The sequence below is a fragment of the Oncorhynchus mykiss genome, chromosome Y (genome assembly GCF_013265735.2).
Source record: "Oncorhynchus mykiss isolate Arlee chromosome Y, USDA_OmykA_1.1, whole genome shotgun sequence".
In the NCBI taxonomy this organism is placed as follows: domain Eukaryota; kingdom Metazoa; phylum Chordata; class Actinopteri; order Salmoniformes; family Salmonidae; genus Oncorhynchus; species Oncorhynchus mykiss.
In genome coordinates, this window is record NC_048593.1 from 16051003 (window position 1) to 16073299 (window position 22297).

The 22297-nt window shown below is 43.6% G+C and overlaps 2 protein-coding genes across 10 annotated transcripts in view; both read left to right on the forward strand.

Annotated features, from left to right (window-relative positions):
* The window catches only part of ehmt1b (euchromatic histone-lysine N-methyltransferase 1b), a 29619-nt gene extending 19246 nt beyond the window's left edge, over nucleotides 1-10373 (forward strand). For all 9 annotated transcript variants that reach the window (XM_021590764.2, XM_021590760.2, XM_036967248.1 and 6 more), the window contains exons 14-27: nucleotides 940-1022; nucleotides 1133-1239; nucleotides 1514-1636; nucleotides 1902-2003; nucleotides 2842-2946; nucleotides 3087-3241; nucleotides 3421-3582; nucleotides 3785-3929; nucleotides 4880-4957; nucleotides 5043-5158; nucleotides 5385-5471; nucleotides 5621-5699; nucleotides 8078-8253; nucleotides 8470-10373. In XM_021590764.2, coding sequence (XP_021446439.2) covers nucleotides 940-1022; nucleotides 1133-1239; nucleotides 1514-1636; nucleotides 1902-2003; nucleotides 2842-2946; nucleotides 3087-3241; nucleotides 3421-3582; nucleotides 3785-3929; nucleotides 4880-4957; nucleotides 5043-5158; nucleotides 5385-5471; nucleotides 5621-5699; nucleotides 8078-8253; nucleotides 8470-8644 — 1693 coding nt within the window. In that variant the 3' untranslated portion in view covers nucleotides 8645-10373. The remainder of the gene's footprint in view (nucleotides 1-939; nucleotides 1023-1132; nucleotides 1240-1513; nucleotides 1637-1901; nucleotides 2004-2841; nucleotides 2947-3086; nucleotides 3242-3420; nucleotides 3583-3784; nucleotides 3930-4879; nucleotides 4958-5042; nucleotides 5159-5384; nucleotides 5472-5620; nucleotides 5700-8077; nucleotides 8254-8469) is intronic.
* Nucleotides 10374-20597: 10224 nt separating this feature from the next.
* Nucleotides 20598-22297, forward strand: part of cacna1bb (calcium channel, voltage-dependent, N type, alpha 1B subunit, b) — a 214265-nt gene continuing 212565 nt past the window's right edge. Inside the window, exon 1 of the mRNA XM_036967489.1 lies at nucleotides 20598-21476. Coding sequence (XP_036823384.1) covers nucleotides 21205-21476 — 272 coding nt within the window. The 5' untranslated portion in view covers nucleotides 20598-21204. The remainder of the gene's footprint in view (nucleotides 21477-22297) is intronic.

The window sequence follows — 22297 nt, forward strand, 5'->3', positions numbered from 1 at the left end:
GAGAACCTTCCAGAAGGATAACCATCTCTGCAGCACTCCACCAATCAGGCTTTTATGGTAGAGTGGCCAGATGGAAGCCACTCCTAAGTAAAATCCACATGACAGCCTGCTTGCAGTTTGCCAAATGGCACCTAAAGGACACAGCATGAGAAACAAGGTTCTCTGGCCTAATGAAAACAATTATTTGGCCTGAATGCTAAATGTCACATCTGGAGTAAACCTGGCACCATCCCTATGGTGAAGCAGAGTGGTGGCAGCATCATGCTGTGGGGATGTTTGTCAGCGGCAAGGACTGGGAGACTAGTCGGGATCGAGGGAAAGATGAACGGAGCAAAGTACAGAGAGATCCTTGATGGAAAGCTGCTCCACCGCGCTCATGACCTCAGACTGGGGCGAAGATTCACCTTCCAACAGGACAAAGAGCCCAGACTTGAACCCGATTTAACATCTCTGGAGAGACCTAAAAACAGCTGTGCAGTGACGCTCCCCATCCAACCTGACCGAGCTTGAGAGGATCTGCAGAGAAGAATTGGATAAACTCTCAAATACAGGTGTGCCAAGCTTGTAGCTTCATACCCAAGAAGACTCGAGGCTGTAATCGCTGCCAAAGGTGCTTCAACAAAGTACACACTCAACAAAATACTTATGTAAATGTAATATTTCAGTTTTTCATTATGGGGTATTGTGTCTTTGTGTAGATTGATGAGGAGGGGGAAAAAACAAAGCAATTTTAGGACAAGGCTGTAAAGTGGAAAAAGTCAAGGGGTCTGAATACTTTCTGACGGCACTGTAAGAGAACGTTGAGGGTTCCTCAGCTACCTTCCTGTGTGACATGTTCATGCACATGTTAAATTATTTCTGTTTTCTATCAATATTTTCCTGTTGTTATTGTGAAGGTGTATTCCTGTGGACTGACTTCTTCCATGTGTCCTGCATCAGGCCCAAGAAGCTGCGGTTTCACCCCAAGCAGCTGTTTATCTCTGCTAAACAGGGGGAAATACAGAAGGTCTTGCTCATGTTGGGTGAGGGAGATGTGTTTTTTTAAAACTAAGATATTAAACAATGAACAAACGTCATTATCTGGTCAGGTTTCTGTGAATAACAAATGTCCCTCTGTATCCCTGTCCACCAGTGGATGGGGTAGACCCTAACTTTAAGATGGAGAGCCAGAGCAGACGCACCCCCCTCCATGTAGCATCTGAGGCAGGCCACCAGGAGATCTGTCACCTGCTGGTTCAGGTGAGGCTTGGCTATGGTTCCCACTGGGAGTGGATGAGGGAAGGGGTAGACGCTGCATTACACGGACATGCATCGAGACCAAGCTTTCCAGCATGGGTTCCACGGCAACGGTTGACTCGCCAGGTTATTACGTTGCACACGTGTTGACGTCTTTATAGTGGATCATTTTAATCGGACAGTCCTCAACATCTTATCATGGATCAATTTCGACAGCATTGAGTGGATCAGAGTAGATTGATCTCGTTGTTTTGGTCTGTCCCTCCCTCCCTACCAGTCTGGTGCTAACCTGGACATCTGCGATGAGGACCAGCGCACGCCCCTGATGGAGGCCTGTGAGAACAACCACCTGGAGGCGGTCTGCTACCTACTGAGGGCAGGAGCCATCGCCAGCCACAAGGTGGGTTCATACACCCTCTCTAACACCACAACGACACGCATACCTCATTCTCCCAGGAGACTTCATTAGTCTATATTTCCATGGGGGCAGTGGCTGTCATGGTGCTGTATGTAACTCAAGTGCCATTCTTGTCTTAGGCTTTGGTAATAGTGTTTTGATAGCATGCAAGCCCTGTTAGTAGGCTATGCTGAGGGTTGTGTTGTATTACAGTGGTATGAATCTTATGACGGCAGCAATGTGTGTTGGACTCCCTTCTGTTCTCCAGGATGTGGAGGGGTTCACTTGTCTCCACCTAGCTGCTAAGATTGGCCATTATAACATCGTGGAGCATCTCCTCTCCACAGGACTCATAGACATCAACTGTCAGGTGAGTTCTGCTTTTTTCAGTCATAAACCAGTGAAACACAAACTTGGTGAGCATAGCTGTAATTCTGCACAATGTTTAGTCCCTCAAGATGATTATAGCTTAGCATGGCTTGTGTTGGTTGTACCACTGAAGTCAATCAGAACCAGGAGTGCTTTCATATTAATTCAGTTCTTGTTTTGCTCTGGCCCGTGTTTGTGTTGTGCTCTCACTAGTAGCCTTTCCGTAGGGGCCTGACTCTCCTCTCGGTGGGCGTGCTGCTCCCATCCGCTCCACATGGGCTCCTAATGGTTTCCTCTTACATTGCAGCTGCTGTGGAAGGATCCGTTCTTTCTCAGCATGCATTAGTTAGGATTACAACCCCATTGGCTACCCTGCCGACGTGAAAGCCAATTTGTTTGTGTAAAGCTACTGAGCCAGTTGTCGTTGACCTCCTATTCTGGCCATCTCTGAAACAGACGTTTCTCTGCCTCAAAAATGTATCTGATCTCAGGGATGTGTGGCAGGGATGCTCCAGCATTTCAAAAGGAGAGGTCCTTTTGTGTGCCACCATCAAGGGCACTCTGAGGCCATATGATTGTGGTACTGCAGAGTTTAAAAACCTGAGTATGGTATTTGATGTCTCTATTTGAAGTGCTTGACCTTGCTGCAGGTATTGATCCATTATGGCAGGAACGATGTCATGGCAGTCTTTGTCCTTGTGGTAATACATCCTCCTCAACCTCTTATAATATCTCTTGGAGAAGGTTAGTGACACCGCTCGTTGTTATATCCAGGACATTGAAGCAATCACATGCTGTAAGGGCCCGTTGTTAAAGCTGTGATGTGTTACTCTCTCTAGGACGATGGCGGTTGGACGGCTATGATTTGGGCAACAGAGTATAAGCACCTAGAGCAGGTGAAGATGCTGCTCAATAAAGGGGCTGACATCAACATTAGGGACAAGGTCAGTAACTAGGGTTAACTGGGAGTCTTCATGACCTCCCACAAGCCAAATTATTTTTGTTTAATTTACTTTGCTCTATCTTGATTATTATTTTTTTGTATGACTTTGTCGTGAATTTGCTAACTGTTGTCTGTTTGTAGGAGGAGAACATCTGTCTCCACTGGGCGGCCTTCTCTGGCAGTGTGGAGATTGCTGAGCTCCTCCTAGAGTCCAAGTGTGACCTCCATGCTGTCAACATCCACGGAGACTCCCCCCTGCACATCGCTGCACGGGAGAACAGGCTCGAATGTGTCACGTGAGTGGAGGTTGAGGGGAAATGACTGGTGATTCGGCAATAAGTAATAGAATCTCCATCTACAGCACTGCTGTGGCTGTAGCCTCCACTATTATAACCGAGGCTGTAGCCACATCAGGACTATTCCATCTAGTGCAGTTAAGTGATGGTGTTGAAGGCTATGATCTGTGGCCCCTCAGGCTCTTTCTGTCTCGCGGGGCTGATGTCAACCTGAAGAACCGTGAGGGGGAGACGCCGCCAGACTGCTGCAGCCACAGTTCCAGGGTGTGGCTCACCCTGCAGACTAACAGGAGGGTGAAGGAGGCCAGGAGCAGCACCCAGGGGGAGAAGGTCCTTAACAGGTAGAATTCCTCGATCGCCGTCTCTCAAACGTTCATGCATTTCTTTCACACGTTTACCTTTCTGATGCTCTGTCTCTGATCCACGCATGGTACCCTTTTCTACCCTTTCCTCTACTTGTGGCTACCTCTTTTTGACCGATTGTCAAGTATAATATAATATCCACTGGGACCTTTTTGCTGACCAGTACATCTTTCACCACAGAGACATAGCCCGGGGGTATGAGGGAGTTCCAGTCCCCTGTGTCAACTCAGTGGACAGTGAGCCCTGTCCGGATAACTACAAATATGTCCCAGACAACTGTGTCACCTCCCCCATGAACATAGACAAGAACATCACACACTTACAGGTGGGTCATGTGACTGGGTAGACCAGGGGTCTCCAGCAACTCGCAGCCCACATATGAGTAGCTCACCAAACAATTCTGAAAGTACATGCAATTTTCCACGGTTTCCACAGCAAACTGTCATAAACAAATATCAACACCACAAGCTCCCAGCTACTATGATATGCAACGCAACATTGACATTATCCCATCCCTAGTTAGGTTTGGCTTTTTAAGCCAATAGTGGCTAACACAATGTCTGCCTATTTAATTTCCAGCACTATTGCCTGTCTGTCTGTGTGATGCACGTGTTTGTCTATCACTCTGTGTGTAGCAAGTTGATGTGTTAACCGTCTTGTGGGTCGACAGAAATACTTTCCACAAAACCTTCTCAATTAAATGTTAACTGCAAAGTAGGCTTACCTGTCAAACGTATATCATTTGTAAACTTTGCCATGAAATGAGTACAGCACCATCGCTAGATCGGCACATTCCTCACTAGGGCCAAATGCACAATTAAAGGGGAATTGCACTCAATGTGTTTTCATCTAAAATAAATGACCTTCTGATGTGATTTAAGCATTGACATGAACTCAACATCCAATTTTGTTGTTTCTCTATGAACAATTGTAATTTTAAGAATGGAAAAACTAAAGCATTAAACCAGAAAAAATACATTATAAATATAAAACAATTTAGGGGAACAAAATCTGATTTTAACCATTATTTTACCAGGTATATTGACAGAAAACTCTTGTACACTAAGGCCCTGGTGAAGAGTTGCAGAGGAGAAGAGAAGAATGTGCATGTTTGAAAGCTAGGGAAAAAATCGTAGCGCTCGACATGCTTCATTTTTTAAAAAGTAGCTCTCATTCTAGAAATGGTTGGCGACTCCTAGAATAGACCATCCTAGAGTTGATCATACTTGATGACCTGAAAGATGAAGTTACCATCTTTCTCTCTGCGATCCACAGTACTGTGTGTGTAAAGACGACTGCTCCTCAAGCAGCTGCATGTGTGGCCAGCTTAGCCTGCGCTGTTGGTATGACAAGGTAAGACCCAACACTTCAGTATCACTATTGTTGACAAAGTGCTGGTCTCCTATGATCGTCATGTCTGTTCCATGACCTTTCTCAGGATGGTCGTCTGCTCCCGGAGTTCTGTCGTGAGGAACCGCCCCTCATCTTCGAGTGTAACCACGCCTGCTCCTGCTGGAGAACCTGCAAGAACCGCGTGGTGCAGAACGGACTGAGGTACCTCCAATTTCCTGTCTCTACATTCAACCATATTTTTACAACCAAGCCAACACTCCTATTGATGATAACATCTAGATCAGGAAAAATGTTTTTCAGTCAAACCGCAACCACTCATTTGGAAGTTGTAATGCATCTGACATCCCAAAATGCATGTCGGGATAATGTGTTTATCGAGTTGAATGTGCTGTTAGTACATCCATACTGATAGAGTTTTTATTTTCAGGGTCCGGCTCCAGCTGTTCCGGACCAGTCGTATGGGCTGGGGGGTGCGGACACTGCAGGAAATTCCCCAGGGAACCTTTGTGTGCGAGTGAGTCCTAGACATACCCCCTTTCACAATGCGTAGTTTTACCGCACCTTCAAGCTCTTAGATGATTTCCCATTCAATGTCATCTGTGCGTGGTGCTGAATTGCTATTTGTGGGGTTGATGGGTCCCTGACCTCATTTCCTGTCCACAGGTATGTGGGGGAGATCATCTCTGACGCAGAGGCAGATGTCAGGGAAAACGACTCCTACCTGTTCAACCTAGACAGCAAGGTAGGGATCAGTGCTCATGAATGTCATTAAATCTTGCTGGCTAACTTTAGGACAAATCCAAAATGTAACTAGGTATCTCAACTTGGACCACTGTAATTGCAGTGGGATCTGCTGTGCTTTGCAGGCAGATTTCAATCTGTTACCCAGTGATAAATTAATTGTATTCTTGTCTCTTGAGGCCTTTCCTGGACTTGTTTCTAAAACACTCTGCTATTCTACGATTATTGTCTTACTTTGTGCTATTCAAATCTAATTTTATTAGTCACACGTGCCAAATACAACAGATGTAGACCTTACAGTGAAATGCTTACTTATGAGCCCCTAACCAACAGTGCAGTTTTAAAAACAATATGGATAAGAATAAGAGCTAAAAGTAACAAGTAATTTAAGAGCAGCAGTAAAAAATAATGTATACAGGGGGGTGCAAGTACAGAGTCCATGTACACCAGTTAGTTGAGGTAGTATGTTCATGTACAGTGCCTTGCGAAAGTATTTGGCCCCCTTGAACTTTGTGACCTTTTGCCACATTTCAGGCTTCAAACATAAAGATATAAAACTATTTTTTTGTGAAAAATCAACAACGAGTGGGACACAATCATGAAGTGGAACGACATTTATTGGATATTTCAAACTTTTTTAACAAATCAAAAACTGAAAAATTGGGCGTGCAAAATTATTCAGCCCCTTTACTTTCAGTGCAGCAAACTCTCTCCAGAAGTTCAGTGAGGATCTCTGAATGATCCAATGTTGACCTAAATGACTAATGATGATAAATACAATCCACCTGTGTGTAATCAAGTCTCCGTATAAATGCACCTGCACTGTGATAGTCTCAGAGGTCCGTTAAAAGCGCAGAGAGCATCATGAAGAACAAGGAACACACCAGGCAGGTCCTTTTTGGCAACAATGCAAAACGTTATGTTTGGCGTAAAAGCAACACAGCTCATCACCCTGAACACACCATCCCCACTGTCAAACATGGTGGTGGCAGCATCATGGTTTGGGCCTGCTTTTCTTCAGCAGGGACAGGGAAGATGGTTAAAATTGATGGGAAGATGGATGGAGCCAAATACAGGACCATTCTGGAAGAAAACCTGATGGAGTCTGCAAAAGACCTGAGACTGGGACGGAGATTTGTCTTCCAACAAGACAATGATCCAAAACATAAAGCAAAATCTACAATGGAATGGTTCAAAAATAAACATATCCAGGTGTTAGAATGGCCAAGTCAAAGTCCAGACCTGAATCCAATCGAGAATCTGTGGAAAGAACTGAAAACTGCTGTTCACAAATGCTCTCCTTCCAACCTCACTGAGCTCGAGCTGTTTTGCAAGGAGGAATGGGAAAAAAATTCAGTCTCTCGATGTGCAAAACTGATAGAGACACACCCCAAGCGACTTACAGCTGTAATCGCAGCAAAAGGTGGCGCTACAAAGTATTAACTTAAGGGGGCTGAATAATTTTGCACGCCCAATTTTTCAGTTTTTGATTTGTTAAAAAAGTTTGAAATATCCAATAAATGTCGTTCCACTTCATGATTGTGTCCCACTTGTTGTTGATTCTTCACAAAAAAATACAGTTTTATATCTTTATGTTGAAGCCTGAAATGTGGCAAAAGGTCGCAAAGTTCAAGGGGGCCGAATACTTTCGCAAGGCACTGTAGGTAGAGTTAATTAAAAGTGACTAGGCATAGATGACAACAGAGAGTGGCAGTGGTGTGGAGCGGGGAATGCAAAATGTTTGGGTAGCCATTTGACTAGATGTTCATGAGTCTTATGGCTTGGGGGTAGAAGCTGTTTAGAAGCCTCTTGGACCTAGATTTGGCCCTCCGGTACCGCTTGCCGTGTGGTAGCAGAGAGAACAGTCTGAGTAGGGTGGCTGGAGTCTTTGACAATTTTTAGGGCCTTCCTCTGACACCGCCTGCTATAGAGGTCCTGGATGGCAGAAAGCTTGGCCCCAGTGATGTACTGGGCAGTTCGCACTACCCTCTGTAGTGCCTTGCGGTCGGAGGCCGAGCAGTTGCCATACCAGGCAGTGATGCAACCATGCTCTTGATGTTGCAGCTGTATAACATTTTGAGGATCTGAGGACCCATGCCAAATCCTTTCATTCTCCTGAGGAATCTGTTTTGTCGTGCCCGCTTCACGACTGTCATGGTGTGCTTGACCATGTTAGTTTGTTGGTGATGTGGACCTGCTCCACTGCAGCCCCGTCGATGAGAATGGGGGCGTGCTTGATCCTCCTTTTCCTGTAGTCCACAATCATCTCCTTTGTCTTGATCTGTTTGATATCTTTGCCCGTGAAGAATTACCACTGCAGATTATGCCGAACCTGCTTTTTTTCATTATGATCCATTTATGTGTGTTCTTTGGTCGCAGGAGGGTGACGTGTACTGTATCGACGCCCGTTTCTATGGCAACATCAGCCGGTTCATTAACCACATGTGCGAGCCGAACCTGTTCCCCTGCCGGGTTTTCACGGCACACCAGGACTTGCGCTTCCCCCATATCGCGTTCTTCGCCTGCGAGACCATCAAGGCTGGGGAAGAGCTAGGGTAAGGGTCATATTATATGCTTTACTTGACAAAAGGTGATGTTATTACCAGTCTTTGGAAGTTATTACCCTGTATGTATATTTAAGTTTGTCATTCTATGTTTAAGCCTTTCATCAATTTTTAGACAATGCCTTTGTTCTCCCTAAAATCAAGATTAGGTAGCTTGATTCTAGATTAATCTAACTCGCTCTTTTTGACCCAACCCTCCTCTCTCAGGTTTGACTACGGCGACCATTTCTGGGACATCAAGGGGAAGCACTTTAGCTGTGAGTGCGGCTCTCCCAAGTGCAAGTACTCAGCGGCGGTCATTGCCCTGCGCCAGGCAGACAGCTCGCCCCAGGAAGAGCAGCACAGCACCCTCCCTGATACCAGCTCCTACACCCCCTCCTGAGCCCACTCTCCCAGCCCCACAAATAGGACTTCCAGGCCAGCAGAGACGCGTCTCCAATCCCCCCCAGGCCATGAGCCGTACATCCCCAGACTTCCCACCTCCACCCCCAGGTGGAACCATCACCACAATGAACCTTCAGGCCCATCACTGAGATCAACAATCAACCCCACAGAAACCCATCTGCTTAATGTCTCATCCAGCTCTTACATCACATCCTTACCAGCACAAACTCTGAACTTCCACTGAAACTGCCCCTCAGTGCAGGACACATTGGACAGGAAACAATTCTGTATGTTTGATGTGTGTCTGAAGTGCTACAAATAAAAATGTTGGAGAAAAATGGCCTTGCTATGAGCCTGGCTCTTGTTTTGTTGGTTCCAATTGGAATTCTCAAACCTGCTTTGTGCTCCATCCTGGGCAGTTGCCATCTGGGTAATGGTGTTTCCTAACCAGTGGTTTGAATCAAGTTTGTACTAAGCAACAATGTATTCATGAGAAACATTTTCAGTGCGAAAGAAATGTGTAGCATGAGCGCCCATACCCCTCAAATCATACCATAGAAATGAGCAATGTTCATGCACAATTTATAACAGTTGACGTATTTACCTCATATGCTATATTTTGATTGCGAACGGGACCGAGGACTTAAGTCACAAGCGTAGGTTTTTACTGGACTTCTTCTCTTGAGCATTTCTACAGGAAAATAATGGTCAGTGCTAGATATCAATATCAACAATAAATACTTTTTAATTATCACCTTTATATTTAAATAATAGTTTTAAATCGAATTTTCTATACAGAATAACATCAAGCGAGGTGTATTGTATGCAGAACATCAGATATCAGGTTAAGGAAAGAGGAACTATCGATTTAAAAGTCAATGAGGACACTGGCCAATCATCTCACTGTTCTGTTCAGAGGGGGCAGAGTGAAGTTGACAATTGTCCAGGAAAGACTCTTGCAATCTGTTTTGACCACACAAGGAGTGGCAGATTATTTTCTCAGTTATTTGGCATGAATTCTTTTACAATACAATGGCCCCTTTCTATTAACTATTTGTCTGCTGGAAAGGGTGTATATGAAGGATGGTGTGACATTCAATGGCCCAACTAAGGGTGTCATGATTGAGGATTCTGGTGCACAAGTGTTTAGGTGGGAGTTGTCTAAACTGTACAGTTTGCCATACTGTACCTGCTAAAATTAAAGCAGATGGATTTTTTTTGTTAAATCTGCAAGATTTTTAAGCATGTTTGAGGCTGACTCACTCTTTTGAACATTGAGTCAAAAATATTAATTTGCCACTTCTGGCGCCATTAAATGGGATTTGAATGTTAATGGGGTGAGACTCAAGCAAATGGTGCTGACGAGGTTTTTCCTTTTATTCATTTTGAATTACTCACCAAGTGAATACGAGTTGTAAAATAAGATAAAGAAGCAAGGTTTTCTTTCTTTCTTTTTTACATTTAAATGTACCTCCAGTTTTCTAACTGTAGTTACTGTAGTTATCCTGTTAATGTTGTTCCATGATTTCATGTTGATGGAAACCTACACATTATTCCCATGTCTTTAAATGTGGTTAGTATGGTTAGTGAATATTGTGCACATTTTCAAATGTATGAAAATAAAAAGGTTATAAAACATGAAAAATGATTTGCTTTCTGTTACATTTCTGGACTGAAACATCTGTCTAATTGGTTGTATATTTTTTCCAATAAATGTACTACTAATGGATATGGCTGGCAGGTTTTATTTACAGAGCAAAATGAGGAAGCGCACCAGACAGGTTCCAGTGGATGAGGGGATCTGGAGGAGAAGAGGGGGATAGATCATCCACATCCTCCAAAAGCCCCCCTCCCAACATCACCAGGCTAACACTATCCTGGAATGCACAAGGGAAAAGGGGGCGCCCGAGAAACACCTGGAGGCGGGAGCTTGAGGCAGACCAATTTGTAATGGCCTATGCTCCCAGAGGAGCGATGGGCTTATGTAAAATAGGTGTTTTGTATTTAGTGAGTTTTCATAAGAATTTCAGTGGTTCCTTATGTCACAGTGGACGTCATAAAACCTAGTGATCATTTTATTCACCATTCATTTTTACCATAGAGGATTTTAGAACTTCTTCAAACAAGGTCTGTAGGATTTCCCTAGTGTGACGTTTCGATAACCGTGTACATCTTTTGGAAAAGGTGACTTTTATCAATATATTTGGCTCAATAATCTCTGATTTGAAAATGCTAATTAGCATCAAAATTAGCGTCATGCAAGACTACAAATCCTTGCAAGCTCCTGCACGTCATCACTAGCACACCTTTGCTATCAGCTAGCTAGCTACTAGCTACCTTGATTCAAAACTATATATATTGTTTTTTATATATTGTTCCTTAGTTAAATAAAATAGTATTTGTTGTCTTATGCATTTGGTCTTGTCTCGTACAGAATACTATCCTAGTAGCAGTCAGATATGTACAAGGTGCCATGACCACTAGACTAGATGATTATTAGCAAAATACCCTCATTCGGTGTGTAAAATCGGGGGGCCTGTTGTCCGGACCTCTGGCAGTCTATGGGGGTAACACAGGGTTCAATTCTCGGGCCGACTCTTTTCTCTGTATATATCAACGATGTCGCTCCTGCTGCGGGTGATTCCCTGATCCACCTCTACGCAAACGACACCATTCTGTATACATCTGGCCCTTCTTTGGACACTGTGTTAACTAACCTCCAAATGAGCTTCAATGCCATACAACACTCCTTACGTGGCCTCCAACTGCTCTTAAACACAAGCAATACCAAATGCATGCTTTTCAATTGTTCACTGCCCATACCCGCCCACCCGACTAGCATCACTACTCTGGACGGTTCTGACCTAGAATACGTGGACAACTACAAATACCTAGGTGTCTGGCTAGACTGTAAACTCTTCTTCCAGACTCACATCAAACATCTCCAATCCAAAATCAAATCTAGAATCGGCTGTGTATTTCGCAACAAAGCCTCCTTCACTCACGCCGCCAAACTTACCCTAGTAAAACTGACTATCCTACCGATCCTCGACTTCGGCGACGTCATCTACAAAATAGCTTCCAATACTCTACTCAACAAATTGGATGCAGTCTATCACAGTGCCATCCATTTTGTTACCAAACCGCCTTATACCACCCACCACTGCGACCTGTATGCTCTAGTCGGCTGGCACTCGCTACATATTCGTTTCCAGACCCACTGGCTCCAGGTCATCTACAAGTCTATGCTAAGTAAAGCTCCTCCTTATCTCAGCTCACTGGTCACGATAACAACACCCACCCTTACCATGCACTCCAGCAGGTATATCTCACTGGTCATCCCCAAAGCCAACACCTCCTTTGGCCGCCTTTCCTCCCAGTTCTCTGCTGCTAGTGATTGGAACGAATTGCAAAAATCGCTGAAGCTGGAAACTTACATTTCCCTCAATAACTTTAAACATCAGCTATTTGAGCAGCTAACCGATCGCTGCAGCTGTACATAGTCCATCTGTAAATAGCCACCCAATCTACCTACCTCATCCCCAAATAGTTTTTATTTACTTTGCTGCTCTTTTTTTTTTTGCACACGCTGTATAAACTTTTTTTTTTTTCTATTGTGTTGACTGTACGCTTGTTTATTCCATGTCACACTGTGTTGTTGTTTCTGTCGCACTGCTTTGCTTTATCTTGGCCAGGTCGCAGTTGTAAATGAGAACTTGTTCTCAACTAACTTACCTGGTTAAATAAATAAATATAAATCAAATAAAAATAAAAAAAAATATGCGAACTGTGGACCCAACTGGGAAATAAATACAAATAAAACTATTTTTTTTTACAAGATCCTCTTCTCCTTCAGCCGGTGGGGGACCATATTTCATCCTTCATCATTTCTGTAACTGCACTACATGCAAAAGTATGTGACACCTGCTCGTCAAACATTTAATTCCAAAATCATGAGCATTAATATGGAATTGGTTCCCTCTTTGCTGCTATAACAGCCTCCACTCTTCTGGGAAGGCTTTTCACTAGATGTTGGAACATTGTTGCGGGGACTTGCTTCCATTCAGCGATGAGCATTAGTGAGGTCGGGCACTGATGTTGGGCGATTAGGCCTGGCTTGCAGTCGGTGTTCCAATTCATCCCAAGGGTGTTCGATGGGGTTGAGGTTGGACTCTGTGCAGGCTAGTCAAGTTCTTCCACAAGATCTCGACAAACAATTCTTTATGCATCTCACTTTGTGCACGGAGGCATTGTCATGCTGAAACAGGAAAGGGCCTTTGTCTAGAATGTCATTATATACTGCAGCATTAAGATTTCCCTTCAGGGGAACTAAGGGGCCTAGCTCAAACCATGGAAAAAAAGCCTAACTTTACAGTTGGCACTATGTACTCGAGCAGGTAGCGTTCTCCTGGCATCCGCCAAACCCAGATTCGTCCTTCGGACTGCCAGATGGTGAAGCGTGATTCATCACTCCATAGAATGCGTTTCCACTGCTCCAGAGTCCAATGTTGGCGAGCTTTACACCACTCCAGCCGACATTTGGCATTGCGCATGGTGATCTCGTGTGCGGCTGCTCGGCCATGGAAACCCATTTCATGAATCTCCCGACGTTGCTTCCAGAGGTAGTTTGGAACTCGGTAGTGAGTGTTGCAACTGAGGACGGCGGTCCTGTTTTGTGAGCTTATGTTGCCTATCACTTCATGTTGTTGCTCCTTGACGTTTCCACTTCACAATAACAGCACATACAATTGACCGGAGCAGCTCTAGCAGGGCAGAAATTTGACGAACTGACATGTTGGAAAGGTGGCATCCTATGACGGTACAACGTTGAAAGTCACTGAGCTCTTCAGTAAGGCCATTCTACTGCCATGCCAATGTTTGTCTATGGAGATTGCATGGCGGTGTTCCTCGATTTTATACACCTGTCAGCAACGGGTGTGGCTGAAATAGCCGAATCCACTGATTTGAAGGGTTGTCCACATACTTTTGTATATATAGTGTATATGAACGAAGTAAAATCATTTTCAATTAATGGTGTCAGCATGCACTGCTGTATTAAAGCAATTCAGAGCTAACTTGTTGACATGTTCTGTTGCAGATTCAAAGCCAGATGAACTTATTGCAGAACGCAGGGTAGCCTAGTGGTTAGAGTGTTGGACTAGTAACCGAAAGGTTGCAAGTTCAAATCCCCGAGCTGACAAGGTATAAATCTGTGGTTCTGCCCCTGAACAGGCAGTTAACCCAGTGTTTCTAGGCTGTCTCACTTGCCTAGTAAAATAAATAAAAAATGCATAATCATGAATGAATAAGTGTATATAATTGACAAGAATGCACCCATCAATCACGTAAAACACCTGAACTCCCACAATTACATTGTTTTAAAAAGATCAAAATAGTCAGCAATGCATCCATATTTTTATACTTAACATCTGACTTTTAAGTGAAGATCAGAGAAAACAACGGGATGTGTAAAGTAGGTTTAATATAAAATACTAGGTCAACAGACTCAAAACAAGGAAGCCATGCTAAAAAGCAGCTATATCAACACCCTTCTTGTCAATTTAGGTCCATGTTGAGGCTGTTAACTGCGAGCAGCACATTTACCCCTGCATTCAGTCACCAGAATGAGCAAGAGGACAGCATTACACAGGTGAAAAACACGTATCAAAAACAGTACACAACAGTTTTAAATGTGCTACTGAGACTCGATGTTTATCCAATCAGGAGAAGAACAAGTGAAGGAAGCGGTATATGGAAAATGGGTATAGGTAGGGTGGGTTTATAAGATAGAGAATTCCAAAATGTCAGAAGTTGACGTCATTCTGTCTCAGCTGCGGCATTCAAATCGTAGTCATCGTGTGTGGTGAATCACATTACAGACGATGACAGCGTTTCCACAGATTGAGCCAAACATAATACAATTTAAGAATTGAGAACAGCATTTTGTTGACAGCATGGTGGTTTACACGGTCTACTGTGTGTGAATGATGGAAGATTCTTACCTCAGCTGTAGGTCCATCTGAGTTTGTGTGGTCACTTAGGCCTGCACATCAACCGGTACTGGGACCCCTGGAGACTTGGGATGCTTACTCTCAAAGTGCAAGAAGTTAACAATCTGTGGCTTCGATTGAATTGAAAGTTGACACATGATAAACTAAGAAACAAAGTACTACACATCAAAGACCACCACTCAGGCTAGTACAATAGCCTACATATGAATAGGAACCTAAAGGCACATACAGTACCAAACAATACGGGGCAGGTGTGGGAACAGTGTGCTGCCTTGGCTTCAGTCTTCTGGAATAGACCATCTGCAATTAAGGGTAAATACAGGCAAATATATTGCTAAAAGTCACCTTGTCAGAGAGAGATTTACACGGGTATCAAAAAGTCACGCCAGAGTAAGTCTACACGAAACACAGCCCTTATTTTAAGTTTTTCTTAAAATCCCCAATGTGAAAAATGAACTGGTGGAACAGTGATTGGAACCATTTCCCTGTTTGACCGCTAGGTTTTATGGGAAGTTATGACTCATACCGTGGTACTCTATTAACCTCTCTTAAGCTTGGGATGAGTTAGTTTAGCTGGAGGTGTTGGAATCATGCCCTAATATATGGGTGCATTGCCATGTGCTGCTCTTCCAACGCCTCTGGACTATTATAGCTGAGGACTGAGTAAACATTTTTGTTTATGCATTTTTTTATGCCTTAACATCATCCATTTCCCTATGAATCTCCTTACTTCAGATCTCAGCTGTCACTGATTTCCTACCCGTATGAGAGGAAGTAGACAGTTTCCTGAATGATTGATGTGAATGTCATTGCTGTATTTGAATGAAAACCCCATAACCCCATTCTGGTTTATTATTGTTCTTCTACGGCGATTTATTGAGTCCAGAGAGAAATGGTTTTTTCCCACTCCTTATCTCACCTACCACCAGCGCTTAGCTAAAGCAACTTCAAACCCAGCGTGCCCTCCATGAACCGAGCAGCAGGGTAGTTTGACTGACAGGCTCTGGGCCAAGCTGCTGAGATATTTCAGCGGCTGTGTAGTGGCATAACTATGGCTGACACCTCCCACACTCCACTCTCCCATAATGAATGCAACCCTTCAGTTTTTTTTACTGACAGGTGGTGGTGCAACATTGAGAGCTGAAAAATGCACATTAGAATGGTTGATCCCATGGAACTCAGTTGTTTATCTCCCCGATATCCCTGTATTCAGAGATTCGGAGATAGGCCTTGTTAGCTGGCTTAGAAAGGCTCTGATGCTTGAACTAAACATTTCCCCCAGAAGAAACCCACCAACGAGAACATGTCAGGAAGTGACTCTGATTGTGCACCAGCAGGCCTTTTAGGTCCTTGAAACGAGACGATGATTGCTCCCTTCCTGATTACCGAGAAAGAGGGAGAGAAGGCAGAGTTGGTAATTGAATCAGAGGATCATTTTCTCCATCTAAACTGAAGACGTTTGGGCTGATAACAAAGCTCTTAATTAGCAGAACAGGAAACAGCCTTTCCGCTTTCCGTGGGGGCAAAACCTTTTGGTGCCCCCAGTCCTTGTGCCACGTAGAGAAGCCCCTGTATGCAGTAGAAGTGAAAATGTGCAATAGTTAGCTGGCTTGCTTTTGTAGCCATTTCATATTTGTTGCCTTAGATACAGACACTGCGGTTAGTGAGGGAGCGTTCATGGACAGGAGGGTTAGGGGAACTCCTTCATATGGGCGGAGAGGCGATCCACTGTGGTTTATGGTAGGTGATCAGGATTCTTGAGTTGCAAAGATTCACTTGAAGTCGCATCAATGATGTGACTTGTTTTATAGTGCTGCCTCCTTTTCTGGCTGTCTTCCTCACACCTTAACACGGCTCTCCTCCACTTGCTTTTGTGTCACACAATGATTCACTTTTTTTTCCTTCTGTGATGGGAAGTGGTAGGCTATGAATCTTGGTGACAAACACTGCTCCTTCAAATCATGATTTGGACACTAGGCCTACATCATCTACTAGCACATCACATTCAGCTATTACATTGTGTGCGTTCTCAATGAACCACTCAGTTGACCAATACTAGGCTAGCAATAGATCCAATTGAATGTGGTAGACAAGTGGGCATAGTGGATGAGCGTTGCCTTTTATGAGCAGGTCTCGGGCGAGTTTGCTTGGGACTGACTCAAACTAGGAATAGGACAGGCCCAGAAAAAAACTGCAACAAGACAAGATGATGCAACAAATATCTGCAGGCCCTATCTAATGAAAGAGAGGAACAAAATCATGTACTTTGTCATTTTAGAGTTAGCTAGGCTGTAAGAGATATGATAATGTTATATTTGCATAAAACCATAAGGTGACATTATGTTTTCATTGACTTTGTGAACCCCACAAGCCATGCACCTTGCCACATTCGGCACGTGGAGGATGTCGACTTTAGGCGCGGAATATAGCTTGTCTCCCGAAAGCATTCGTCGACGACTGGCAGTGATAAGCGGGAACTCTGAAGAAACGGACAGCATCGACATTGACCCGTCATGGAGAGTGCAGCAGATGAACGGTAGGCCCGACTCAACAGTATGATGCCGTCCTGCAACTTGACGAGAGAGCAGCTTCAGGAGGGAGTTGTGGCATGCATAGCGTCATTCGTACACACGCAGCCCTCAATTGCACGCCATGGTCCAAGTCTAAGAGGTCAAGTTGATAGTATTGGTCACCTCAGACTAGGATCGGTCTGACCTGAGGAAGGTAGCCTTTAATTCAAAGTTTTGTCAAGAACAACAACAACAAATCACCGTGCGCGGGGCGGGATATGTTGTTTTTAATATCACGGAAAAGGTTACTCATTCCATTTTCGCTGTTGCAATACATAAATACAACCACCAGAGGGATCAGAACCTCACTCAACTCCTGATGTACAGAGAGCTACAACTCATACACAGAGCGGGAGTTATTACACACTATTACCCACTGGCATTTTGACAATGCTATTCATATTTAGACGTTTCTTTCCATCAACCTAAGAGCGTCTGTTCTATTTGATTCATTGCAACATTGAGCTTATGCCATATCCAGGCGGCAGGTAGCCTAGCAGTTAGTGTTGGCCCCTTAACCCGAAAGGTCGCTCGTTTGAATCTAAGAGCACACAAGGTGACGAATTATGTCTGTGCCCTTGTGCAAGGCACTTACAGTACATTCAGAAAGTATCCCCCTTTCCACATTTTGATACATTGCAGCCTTATTCTAAAAATGTATTAAATATTTTTTTTCCTCATCAAGCTACACACAAATACCCCATGGCAAAGCAAAAACAGGTTTTTAGAAATGTTTGCAAATGTATTAAAAATAAAAAACAGAAATACCTTATTTATTCAGACCCTTTGCTATGAGACTCGAAATTGAGCTCAGGTGCATCTTGTTTCCATTGATCATCCTTGAGATGTTTCTACAACTTGATTGGTGTACACATGTGGTAAAAAAAACATTAAATGGACACGATTTAGAAAGGCACACACCTGTCTATATAAGGTCCCACAGTTGACAGTGCATGCCAGAGCAAAAACCAAGCCATGAGGTCGAAGGAATTGTCCATAGAGCTCCGAGACAGGATTGTGTCGAGGCACAGATCTTGGGAAGGGTACCAAAAAATGTCTGCAGCATTGAAGGTCCCCAAGAACACCTCCATCATTCTTAAATGGAAGAAGTTTGGAACCACCAAGACTCTTCCTAAACTGGCCGCCTGGCCACACTGAGCAATTGGGGAAGAAGGGCCTTGGTCGGGGAGGTGACTAAGTACCAGATGGTCACTCTGACAGAGCTCCAGAGTTCCTCTGTGGAGATGGGAGAACCTTCCAGAAGGACAACCATCTCTGCAGCACTCTACCAATCAGGCCAGATGGAAGCCACTCCTAAGTAAAAGGTACATGACAGCCCACTTGGAGTTTGTCAAAAGGCACCTAAAGAACTCTCAGACCATGAGAAACAAGATTCTCTGGTCTGATGAAACCAAGATTGGTTTGAATGCCAAGCAACCCTAAGCACACAGCCAAGACAACTCAAGACAACTCAAGAGTGGCTTCAGGACAAGTCTCTGAATGTCCTTGAATGGCCCAGCCAGAGCCCGGACTTGAACCTGTTCAAACATCTCTGGAGAGACCTGAAAATAGCTCTGCAGCGACACTCCCCATCCTACCTGACAGAGCTTGAGAGGATCTGCAGAGATTGAGAGAAACCAAGAAGCCTTGAGGCTGTAATCTCTGCCAAATGTGCTTCAACAAAGTACTGAGTAAAGGGTCTGAATACTTATGTAAATGTGACATTTCTGTTTTTTATTTTTAAGTAATTTGCAAGCCTGTGGAAAATGTCAAGGGGTCTGAATACTTTCAGAAGGCACTGTAACCCTAATTTCTCCATGGTCACTGTTGATAAAGTCAGACCTTGGCCATGACCACACTCTCCGAGGGTGTCTAACGGAGAGGGGGATATGCAAAAAACATATTTCTAATTCAAATATGTGTATTAATACACACTTGTACATGTGTGAAATAGGACAAGTATAAGCACCCACCAAATTATTATCCTTATAGTTATCTTATAACAGGCCAATTAAACACAAAAGATTTATAGGCTATGAAAACCTGAATTCCAGAGGTCTTTGAGGATGGTAAATCAGGGTGATACCAAGCCTGCACACAGTCACTGCAAAGCCACTCAGAGAGAGATAATCTCCTTAACCAGGGGGCATCCAAGCAGCTCAAACAGTCTTTTGCTCAGGGGGACAGACCGACCATGGCTGCACAGAAAGACCCTCCAGGCCACTGCCATCCCACCCACAGTCCCTAGTTGGGAAACACAGGATGACTTCCCAGGGAATATATACATTAGCCGGCTGGTGGGGGAGGCTCATAATTCAGTTTGATGTGAGTCAGTGATAAATAGTGAATAGATGCTCTCTGCTCTGACGTGAGCATTTACCATAATTGACACAGAGCCTCTTTGACACTATTTGCGCTGTAGCCTATCAGAGGTGCATGCCCTCTTGTCTATAGGCAGTATGGTTTCATATATTTTACATAGATATTTTTTTTTACCAGAATAAATTCAAATACATTGCATTCGTTTGTTTAAAAAATGATGTACATGATGCAACCAATCTCTCAAAGCATGTGATCTTGGTTAACCACAGACTCATGCCTACTCATGATTTCAATCAAATCCATTGGATACCGAAGTATCCCTATAGATAATGCGATTTGATGAACAGCTGCCTATAGAATGTGGAGTATTTTAGTACAAGCTCTAGAACAGTATTCTCTCCCATCTACCAGTGCTAGGAGTTTTGAACTACATCTAGTTCAACTAATTTAACTACATTTTGATGTAGCTTGGTGGTAGTTATTTTTCGGTATCAGACGTGCCTGCCTAATTCTCACTTGAAACACCGTTTTGTGTTTGATAGGTTAAATTACACATCATGTTAATGTATGACCCCAGAGTAATCTATTCTTTCAATTTGTAGTGTATGCCATTTTATATTTACATATGAACATTTTTCACGAAGTACGTTGGATGTAGTGAAGGATAGCTTGGGTGCAGTTTAACTTCCAGTGTTAAGTAATTGGTAGCTTTGTGCGCTATGTTTTCAAGGTAACGTTAGCTTCCCCAACACTGCCATCTACATAACCCAATAATGGAACAAACATATCTATGACTTTAGTAGTTTAGCGCGTTTAGCCTTACCACCTCTTAACGTATTATATGTGTTTAATGTCATGTTTAATCGAATACATTACAATATGGCTATTGCTCGGTGCGTCCATAATTATTAGAAAATGTATCTTATCTGTCACTCGTATCTATCTAGCTCAATCCGAGAAGCGCTCCTGAGCAGGTTGAGTTGCCGATAGGCTCATTTTGGGCACATGCGCTGATCGTTAGGGACCAGTGCCTACTGAATTTGTTACATTTTACACAGCGAGCTATCAGGTGGGAATCGGGAGGACACAATCCCGGATTGGTTTATTGTTTTGTTATTTGAATCGATCATTTACACTGGCAGACGAAACAGAACGATTTTCTGTATTTTCATTTTGGAGACAAACACTACATTTTCTGCGGGTTCTTCAACTGGTGTTTGATTCAACATTGAGAAAATGTTGCCAATACACAAAAAAGACGCGCGTGTTTCATTTAGATATTTTTCCTGTCGTGGCTGCATGATCTATTTACGCGGTGCCGGCAGATATGGATGTAAAATGTGGAATTAATCAGATAATTGGAATTAATTGGATCATTTTTTATTCGATAGGTTGATGTGCTTCGTGTACACATTGCGCTTGAATCCAAACTTTGTTTTTTAATTGTCGAATTTCTTTGAGTATTGAGTGAATGGAAAGGACAAAAAGGAAAGGATTTACCCAAAGAAAATATATTTATTTTCTCAAAACACAACCCACCATATACACAAATGCAAAGCTGTGGTCTGGCTAAGTGTGTTTGTTGTGATGGTTCTCCTCTCCATTTCCACTGACAACAGTTTGGATTTTCATTGTTGGATCTGTGGGTTTCCAGAATGGCTCGCTTCGCAGAAGATCTACCCACCCGCTATGGAGCTGGAGGAGGAGGCAGAGGTGCGCCGGGCGCAGGCAGAGGGGGCGCCCGACCAGGTGGTCCTCCAGGCGGCCAAAGGATGTACAAGCAGTCGATGGCTCAGAGAGCCAGGACAATGGCCATATACAACCCTAACCCAGTCAAACAGAACTGCTTCACTGTCAACCGATCCTTGTTCATCTTTCGAGAGGACAATCTCATTAGGAAATATGCTAAGCGAATAACCGAATGGCCATATCCTTTCCAAACCCCCCATAGGTAAAACAGCTGTCATCACATTGCATTGATGTTTGTATAACATATCTGTCCTTATTTGACAATCACACGGGTATATTTTTTTATTCAAGAAACATGACAAAGGGACTAGAGCATGCCTTGTATTTAAAGATTTGACTGAAAATGATCCCCCAAAAAAATAAATGGCCTTTGTCACCATTTCAAAGTGCACCTGTCAGTGAACTCAAAAAGTCGATTATTCCATAGGAAGTAGGCCGATGCCTATTCTGGTGGAGATTATTAGCTCATTAACCTTGTGTAACTCCTCGTCCACCTGTCGCTTAGTGTTCCTACTAGTTGGACACGATAAAGGCTTTTCCTCTAATGATAGTGTTTGGATACAGTTCAAATACTTAATGGAAATATGTCTTTAGATACCATATAGGCTAAACATTCACTAATTGTGCACGACGGCTTGTCACCTCCAAAAAGGTTTGCTTGTGATCAGCAATTGCCAACGTGTCAACAATCATACTCGCTACATTTAGTTTTCCGTGTCTAAGTGCGAGATTAACGTCTACAATTTGTAGATTTTTTCGTTCTTTCTGCGCTTGCTTGCTAGAGTTCGTTTCTAATCCCCCTTCTCTCTCTTTTATGTCTATATAGTCTCGTTTGCACATTGCCTATTTGTGTGTTATAGCGGTGTCGTTTCAACTGTTGCTGTTCAGATGTGTCCGTTTCCATGGTAAGGTGAGTGCTCAGTGAGTTGGAAAGGAGACCGCTGGCTCTGAGGTTGTAAAACGCCTCGTGTTGATTCGGAGCTGCTCGGGCCCTCTCCA